The 9,336-nt window shown below is 36.8% G+C and overlaps 1 protein-coding gene across 1 annotated transcript in view; it reads left to right on the top strand.

The window, feature by feature from the left end:
* EPHA3 (EPH receptor A3) overlaps nucleotides 1-9,336 on the top strand; it is a 79,814-nt gene that overhangs the window by 18,487 nt on the left and 51,991 nt on the right. Inside the window, exons 3-4 of the mRNA XM_029083992.1 lie at nucleotides 1,689-1,813; nucleotides 8,948-9,110. Of these exons, the coding sequence (XP_028939825.1) occupies nucleotides 1,689-1,813; nucleotides 8,948-9,110 (288 nt within the window). The remainder of the gene's footprint in view (nucleotides 1-1,688; nucleotides 1,814-8,947; nucleotides 9,111-9,336) is intronic.

Genomic DNA, 9,336 nt, shown 5'->3' with positions numbered 1-9,336 from the left:
CTTTCCCATTCTACTTAAAAAAAAAAAAAGCAACAAAAAAACAACAAACCCCCAAACAAACAACAACAGCAAACTACCACAAAAACCTCCAAACTGATTTCAGTAATTTAATTTCAGGATAAATTCTTCCTGCTGGGGGAATATAATTAAAAAAAAAAAAACAAAACCAAAAACTTTTTAATCTTTTAATCTTCTCAGAAAGGTGTTTTAAACCATGTGACGTGAAAATGCTGCTCAGATGGTGTATTTCAGCCCAGAACAAATGTGGAAGTGTACGTATACATAATGTGCTTGTGCGGGTGTATGTAGCTTTCTAGATGCTCTAATCAGATAAAGGAGGATGTCACCATTGAGATTATGACTCAAGACTAGAAGGTATGTTTTGATGGAAGTTTAGCAAAATCAAACACAGAATGAATTTTTCAAAATTTATTGTAGTTAAAACTTTTCTTTTTCCCTAGCTTTTGGAAGATCTCTTGCAGGAATGAAAACCCAAAGAGAAAGGACACTGGTTAATGCATGCAAATCTGTAATGACTGTAAAGAGCAACTAGTTTTATTTGAACAGTAAAAGCTTCATAGGATTCAGCTGAAGTGAAATTGTTTAGATCAGCTGGAGCATTTTTATTAGGATAGCACAATGTTGAACTTATAAACACATTTGTTTTACATGTTAAGATAAAAGGCTGTTTATTGGTAAAAGATGGGGTTTTTTTTAAATGACAGTTACGACCTTTAATGTGTGATCTGTAAGCTATTATCTGATTAATTTTGGCCAAAGCTATGGAAGAGAAGCATTTGGAGTGGGAAGCATACCCAAAAGAAACAACAAAAAATAATTAGAAAAATTGCATAGCTTTCAGTGAGTCCAGGAAACCTAGGCCTAGTCTTGGAACAACGTTTAGAGCTGGGTGGTCTAAAGCTGAACTAATGTTCAAGAATTGTGTAGGTAATTATGATTTTTTTTAATTTTTTTTCTTTTTTTTTTTTTTTGTGATATTGGTAGTACTTCCAAGTTTTGGGTGGTGGCCGAGTGGCATGCAATCAATTGTCATGCCTAACTCTGATTAATACAGATCAAAAATGAGGTTATTTTGCAGTTTAGATTTTTTTTTTTCTTCAAATTTCATTTTCAAAGAACTGTGGGAAAGGAGGGGTATGTATGGGAACAATTTGTATCTGGAGAGCTTACCAAATAATGTTATAAAAGAGGCTGTATTCGACAGTATGCTGCTGGTTATTACTAGCCATGGATAGCAGGAGCTCCTTGTACATAATGCATCCCAGCACCATTTTACACTTACATATGAAAATATTATCAAAGTTCTGTGGAGTCTGGTAGTGATAATACTGCAGCATTATAACAAATAGGTAGTACTGTTATTTTATTATTTATTTTAGTACATCAAATGTATTTCATTGCTTACACTGTAGTAGCAGATCAAAACCATCTGCTGTCTTACCACTAGTCCGCCAGTCTAACTGAAAATCTCAGTTCATTTTCCTTGAGGCCACTATGCTTTAAGGCATGTGTACCAGGACTATAATCCAGCTGCTGAATGTTGATACAAGTCCAGACCTATGCTCATAAGTCTTTTAAATGGAAACAATACTCTTTGCCAAGGATCGGAACAGAGATAAACTCAGTTTGCTTTTCTCTCTTCCCTTTTCCCCCCATCCCCTTTACAGCTCCATCCCCCATCACAGTCATAAGGAAAGACAGGACATCCAGGAACAGCGTCTCTCTGTCTTGGCAAGAACCTGAACATCCCAATGGGATCATCTTGGACTACGAGGTCAAATACTATGAAAAGGTGGGAAGAAAGATCAAAGGGGAAGTTTTTGTGCTGGTAATACTGTAATGAAATTATTGCATCTTGCCTATGTTAAGGATTCAGGGACACCTCTGTTCACTGGCTGTCTGCCTCAATGACACCAAGTGTTGAAACTGTTCAGAACGTCATGAAACCATGAAATTGTTGTGTAGTCTACCAACTAGTTGGTTCATTCCCAAACAGAACAAATATAGAAAGTAATGCAGATAAGCTAAACTGTAATACTTGGGTTTTGTTTTGGGGTTTTTTTTTGTCTCGAGTACTGTTTGGTTAGTTCTGCTGTGCTGTCAGTGTTCAAGCACCTCTCTTATGAAGAAAGGTTGAGGGAGCTGGGCTTGTTTAGCTTGGAGAAGAGAAGGCTCTGGGGAGACCTTGTTGCAGCCTTCCAGTACTTGAAGGGAGCTTATAAACAGGAGGGAGAGTGACTTTTTACATGGGCAGATAGTGATAGGACAAGGGGAAATTGTTTTAAACTAAGAGAGGGGAGATTTAGGTTAGGTATTAGGAGGAAATATTTCACACAGAGGGTGATGAGACACTGGAACGGGTTGCCCAGAGAGGCTGTGGCTGCCCCCTCCCTGAAAGTGTTCAAGGCCAGGTTGGATGAGGCTTTGAGCAACCTGGTCTAGTGGAAGGTGTCCCTGCTGATGGCAGGGGGGGTGGAAATGGGTGGTCCTTTCCAACCCAGACCATTCTGACTTATTGTCAGCATCCATGTGCTGGTGCTTCCCTGTGGTGCAAGCATCTTTTACACAAAAATGTTTTGGTAAAGAGGTGGTCAATCTTTTATTGGCCAATTTGCACTAGGAAAGTTCCCATTTTTCATGAATAACTGAATTTTTCATAAATTGTATGTAAATAGCTACAAATCAAAGAAAATCTGCCTTTAAATAGTTTCTGCTTTATATTGGCGTTTTCTTGTATTTACAGCTGTTGATTTCTACACCCTATATAGATCTGTATTTAGGAAAAAACAATAATATTTGTCAGAGATTTTTTTTTTTTTCAGTAGATCTTACTGATAGAAGTGAAAAGGCCATAAATTGTAAAGATTGTGAAGAGCAGCATTAGCCATTTTTAGATTGATCAGAGGGACCTTTTGATAGAATATTTTGCTACTGGAGTTGACAAATTTTGAAAAAATATTCAGAAATAATGGTTTAATTTAGCATTTAATACTGTTCATATCTAAAAATCAGGTTTATATTTCTTTTGTACCAGGGAAGACGTGGTACCAATATCGACTTAGAAACTGGTGCTAAAAAGGTTCCACTAGTATTCAGTTAGTCTTTAGAAAGTTTTCTTATGGAGCATACCAGTGGGACAATATGGTATTAATAGTCTATGCCTGATGTTCTAGCCAAAGAATGAGGATCAGAAGGCCATATTCTGAAAATATTTCTGCCAAATTAATATATGATCTAACTTTGGGAGATTTTTTTTGGTGAGCACTTGAACTTTCAAAGAACTTGGTAAAAATCTAACTATGCGTAGTACTACTGATAAAAGGGGAAAAAGAAAGCTTCCTAAACATTTCAATTCAGTGTCACCTTATAGAGTGGTACCCTACAGACTTTCACTTTGTTTTTTTTCTGTTAATTTCATTGGGAACAGGATCAAGTCTGGATGCTGGGCTTGAGAAGTAAAAGAGAACAGGCTCGTACATCGTGTTGTCTTTATTTGTACATCCTCAGCAGTGAAAGGATGCAGGAATTATGTAGGCTCTCTTATTTCCAATTTTATTATTTTTTTTAAGGAAATAAAGTAGCTACTGCTTTTTAATAAGGCTTGGAAGAGCTCTTTACCTCACAAAGAGCCTATGCCTGAAAGATGCCAGAACTTCAACCTGTTTTGCTGAAGTTATTTCTCTGCATGATTAACTTCATGTTTCATTTGAGAGCTACCTGGCTGCTGAAAGCTACAGGTTGGCTGTACCTTTCTTTCCCAAGAGCTGCAGCAGCTCCATCTCAGCTCCACCTCCAGCCTCCCCAAGTGAAGTCCTTTCCTGGGCAGCTCCATGCGAGTGCCGTGGGGTGCCAGTGTGTTGCGCATCATGATGTTAGGGTGATCTCTTGGGTTTTAGTTGCTCCAAAGGGAGAGAATTTTCCCACTTGTGAGCATTTAGTTCATTTTAATTGAATGACTTGAGAAGTTTTATTTGGGTGGCTTTTGGTTGGGTTTTTTTTTTTTTGCATTTTTTTTTTTAAATTGTTCTATACTGAAATTTGCTTGTTTATTCAAGAAAATTGTCACCTTCCAGTACCGTTGTATGCATAGACTGAGCATGTGGCTACTATTCCCACCGAGTATATCCAGTCTTATGAAGCAACTGGTTGTCATAAGACAGCTTCGTAAGACATCCAGCCTTATGAGGCTGATCTTGCACATGTGTTTCTTCCCTTTGAAGTCTGTGATCAAGAGTTCATATGCACCAGACAGCTTTCTTAAACCAGAGAGCCAACTGCTTGACAATAGGAGCCAGACCGTTCAGAGCAAAGGGGTTTTTTTAAAAAAAACCCCAACCTTCTGACATTAGTGTTTTTAATGCGTGTTCTGTAGCCCCTTGGGGAGTCAGAAACCTATTCCTCAGGGTTTATGAAAGGTAACTAAGAAAGCAACTCTATTGTCAGAGGCTTTAATCCATTGCCCTTTTTAGGGCTGCAAACTGAAAAAGGTTGAAGACTACTATTCTGTACGTGTTAAACTTACCTGAGGCCAGAGCAGCCTGTGCTGGACTGTTACTCTTCATTTCTTCTCCAAATACCTTTGGAAGTTGCTGCTTTTCAGTCTGAGATCTCTAAGCAGCTCTTCTCCCCTCCTCTTTTGAAGAGAGAGCTTTCTTTTTAAACTGGTCCAGTCTGTTTGATTTTTCTGCTTCAGAAATCTTCTTGATTCTGCTTATCAAAAACCCCACTGCTGTTAAGTGGCAGCCGGGAGGAAATAAACCCTTCACAGTTCACAATCAGCGTATTTCTCCTGTTACATCAGGTATGGGCTGGTAGATGATTTATGTTGAGCCATTCTTTTCACTCCTACTTGTTTTTACTTGTCATACCTTTTGTAATCTCTTAGAAATTAATAAATACAGCATTAATAGAGTAATACAGGTCATCCCAGTTCTGTCATACACCTTACCCATCCATATGGGGTTTTTTTGTTTGTGGTTTTTGTTTGTTTGGTTTTTGTTGTTTTTTGTTTTTTTTTACTTTGTTCAGTTGTTTTTAAATTTCAGAGAATGTGTGATATCTATGGGCAACTGCATATTGTTGATGTTCAGGTTGTTAGAACAGATTTTTGAATAAAAAATAGAATGTCCTGTATCTAAATTATGATACTGTGTATTTTTTCTAATGCTTTATTGGCACAAAGTGTGTGGAAAATATTTCTTTTCTCCAAGGGTAATTAATTAACCTAGTCAGGTTTTTTTCACCAGTGATTTCACTTGTGTAACTAAGAGACAAGAGAGCTTTATTTGATGTTTCTAGAGAAATTAGCAGCTACAATTTTGGGAAACTGTTTTAACTTCTTGAAGTGAACCTATGGGATTTTAATGCATAACATTCTGAACTGAGAGTGACAGTTTTGAGACTCACTGTTTGGAATAGAATTTTATTTTCTATAAAAGACTATAGGGCCTGGTTCTGAGGCCCTAGTTACTATTTATTAAAAATATTTAAAAGAAATAAAATCCTATTTCAGAGGAATACTGTGTGGAACTTCTAGGCATTTATTTTGTGGTAGGGCATAAGATTTTATGTTGTTAATGGTACCAAATGACACCCCAGTTTGGTCCATCCATATAAACGCTGTGCTGGATTTTAAGTGTCTCGGCTGTCAAAGTGCACATATAACAAGTCAAGGGTTTTTCTAACACAAGGAGGTACTTTGTCTCCTCCTTGTCCTTGCTCATATAGTTATGTTCTCTGGAAGGAATATCTTGTCATGCAAAGATGTGAAAAAAAGCCATCTCCTAAATTCCATACACAAACTATTAATTGCTTCATTTAAATATGTGGCTTAGAATCACGATAACTAAATCCCACACACTTCAGTAAGGTGAAGCCTGCTGCAAACAGTGAGTGACGTTTAATTGCAGTTTCACATTACTAAAATAGATTTGCCTTTGCCATCATTGAAATTGTGTGCTCAGAAGACTGGTTAAAGCCAACAAATAATCATATGTAGTTTGTGCTCTTTCTTAAGCTGAAAAAGTAAATTATATACAAATGCATTTAGTTGCTTTTAAACTCTTATTGTTCTGGCTTTGAGGGTAACAGGCCATGTATACTTCACAAGGTTTGTAGGAATTGTCATGTTGACAAACAGTTCAAGCCTGGCAATAAGTGTGGGTTCCTCTTGAAGATGTGTAGTCTCGTTTTGGCGTCTCAAGTGTACATGCAGCTGATGGAGAAAATGTTCTTCCTCATAGAATATAAACATTTACTGTACTTATCTGAAAAAGGACATACTGTTCCCCCTCACGAGTACTGCCACTATAAATGTTAAATGTATCCCAAATGTGTCTTTTGTAAAACATAGTTTAAAATTATAAAATCCCATTTGCAAATGAGACACTAACAGTAGTGGGATTTGCTTCCCAGTAAAGACTGTGTCTGGTAAACTATTCAGAAATATTCAGGAAGAATGCTTTGTGCATCTAAGTTCAAATTTATCATCAAGCAGAGTATTTGATTCAAGTTCTGCTTGGCAAAGACTGACTCTCCTTTTTGTATATTCCTTCTACTTATGGCAGCTATAGTGCTGTATCTCTGAAGTTTTACTTCATCCCCAAGAAAGATAAACTTGGGCTTTCATGTGGTGTTTCACTGATTTGATTACTAGTAACATAAAAAATGACTTACAAAATATGTGTGTAAAAAGCTTACTATAAACCAAGATACCATGACATCCTCCATACCATCATTTTAAACGTTTATTTTCCAAGTTCCATTGCAGATTATTAACAGACAAGGCCATAAGTATATTTTCCCTTGCACATATGTATCTGCACGAGAAGGAAATATTTGTGTTTCATAAAAGCAGCCTGAAGTGAGATCAGAATGAATGTCCAATCATAGTATACACAAAAGATTCTATATTTTAAAGACAAGATTATTATGTCTTTGAAATTAAAATAGTTGCCAACATTTAACTGAATGGTGCGATAAGGAAAGCCTGCAAGTTATACTGCTAGGCCTTTGTTAGTTCAAAAATAAATAATTTTATGCAAACTTATTAGCTCCTTAGAATGTCTCCCTGTAGGTTTTCTTCCTGAATTTATAACAGAAAACTTTTCTGAGTAAGTATTGGGAAACTATGAGGAGGTCCAGTGCTGATTTCCCTTTTATTTTTAGTGTGCGAGGAAAATGGGTCATGGTAAATGCTTTTATAGTCATTCTTTGAAGACTAGGTCAAGCTCGTCCTGTCTGAGGTTTTAATTCTGGGTGGTAACTTTTAGGCACAGGCTCAGCTGCTTTTTCTTTGTTGGTGAGGTTTTTTTTGTTTGTTTGGGTTTTTTTCCCTTCACTGCAATTACTCATGTACATAATGTTGAATATTATGTGATGATTCTGGCAGTTTCCCTAAGTATGGTGCAAATTTTTTCTCTCTGTATCAAAGACTGACAAGATCAGGGCAGTTAGGCTTCCGTAGTACAAAAGTGAACATTTTCTGATGTCAGCCTACTATCTTGAAATAAACCTAACCTTCTTACTGTAGACAGCACTGCAGAGCAAGCACTAAAACAGCTCTAGTCACCTGAACTTTTCATGTGAAGGTGAGATTGCTTTGACAATGAGTTTGTTAAGTATTTTCCAACCTCTGTACTTGTGCATTGGCACTCTAGTCTTGTCAGATTTAGAAGGTCAGTACCTTGCAAGCTAATGTAATGTCATAAAACATAGTGGGAATTAAGCGAGATTGTTTGCATCCGACATAAGTTAACTCAGATCCTGCTTTCAACCAGGCAAAACTCAATGATTTTAGTGTATTTCAGTGTTCAAAGTAAAAGGGCAACATATGAAATTCCCACCACCTCCAGAATAAAAAAGTTCATCGTTGCGAACCTAAACAACTGAGATTCTCACAGTTCCCCACATGTGTGGCTGCTGTCCAAGATTTTTTCTGAGACAGTTCCAGCTGCCATTTTTAGGAAGCCAAAAAAGTTCTTTTGGTACAGGATGGCTTTAGTAAAATAAGCAATACCTCAGGCTCCAAATGCATGCTTAAATTTTTAGACTCTGTGCTTACATTGTGACTGAGACATAGTTTTATCAGAATTAGCTTTTTACACAGTGTGAAGTGTATCCAAACTTACTAAATTACAAAACAGTCTATTTCTTATTTTATATAAAAAGTCAGTAGGTCAGAAATATGTCACTATTAAGCGGAGTGTGTTTGTGAGCACATCATCTGTACTGGACACAAACCCTGCTCTTTAAGTAAAAGCAGTAAGGAGCCAAACACACATTTCTTTTTCTGGTTACTAAAGCCCAAGACTCATTCAGAAGCAAGTTCAGTGAGGTTTTACCCAAATGAGGATATCCAAATCAGTCTTATATTTTTTTATAGCAAAATAGAAAACCAATTATATTCGCCTGTTCGCAGGGCTGAGGTGAGGAGCCTAAGTGGAGTTTCTTTTCTGACTGTTATAAAGTTAAACACTGTCTTGTAAAACATGAGGCAGTAAAACCTCCATCCTGCAATAGCTCTGCAGGGCCCTAAAATATCTAAGTTGGCTTGTTACAACTGCCAGTTCAGTGAAGTAGGCAAATCTGTTTGATGGTTTTTAAATAACATTTTAATCTTCATTTTCTTGTTGTATTGCAGGCTACGGACAAAATGATACAAAGCCATTTAATGAAATGTCATATACTCAGCATGTCTAGTATTTGATTTACAGTACAAGACCATAGAAGCTCTAATGATTTAGATTTCTTGCTAATAAGGTTTTTAGCTGTTTTAAAATGCATGGCTGTACATGATTTTGTCCAGCTATAAATATTCCAAAAATATGCCATTGCTCTCCAGTTAATTTGTAAGAATTTTGTAGTACCAACAAAATTTCTGGTTTTTAGGGTGTGGTTTTAATCTGGTAATTTCTCTTCCCAAAAGCAGGAACAAGAGACAAGCTACACTATTCTGAGAGCCAAAGGAACCAATGTTACCATCAGCAGCCTCAAACCTGATACCACCTACGTCTTCCAAATTCGAGCCCGAACTGCAGCTGGATATGGGACAAACAGCCGCAAGTTTGAATTTGAAACTAGTCCGGATTGTATGTGTTTGTTGGAATGGTTTAAACTGATACCCTGCCTTGTTTCTGACTGATTTCAGTGGCTGCTTTCACCCCTTGTCTAGTTTAGTAAATGCGACTCATAACTATTTATGATTTGTCTTTCTGGGTAGTGTAACTATATAACTTTATATTTTATCGTTAAACTTGAAACATGCTATAAAGAGTCATATACCATGACTATCAAAAGTGGTATTTTCTTCCTTTC

The sequence above is a fragment of the Antrostomus carolinensis genome, unplaced genomic scaffold (genome assembly GCF_000700745.2).
Source record: "Antrostomus carolinensis isolate BGI_N321 unplaced genomic scaffold, ASM70074v2 scaffold593, whole genome shotgun sequence".
NCBI classification, from domain to species: Eukaryota; Metazoa; Chordata; class Aves; order Caprimulgiformes; family Caprimulgidae; genus Antrostomus; species Antrostomus carolinensis.
Note: the sequence above shows the minus strand (reverse complement) of the source record. Positions and strands in the feature narration are given on the sequence as shown.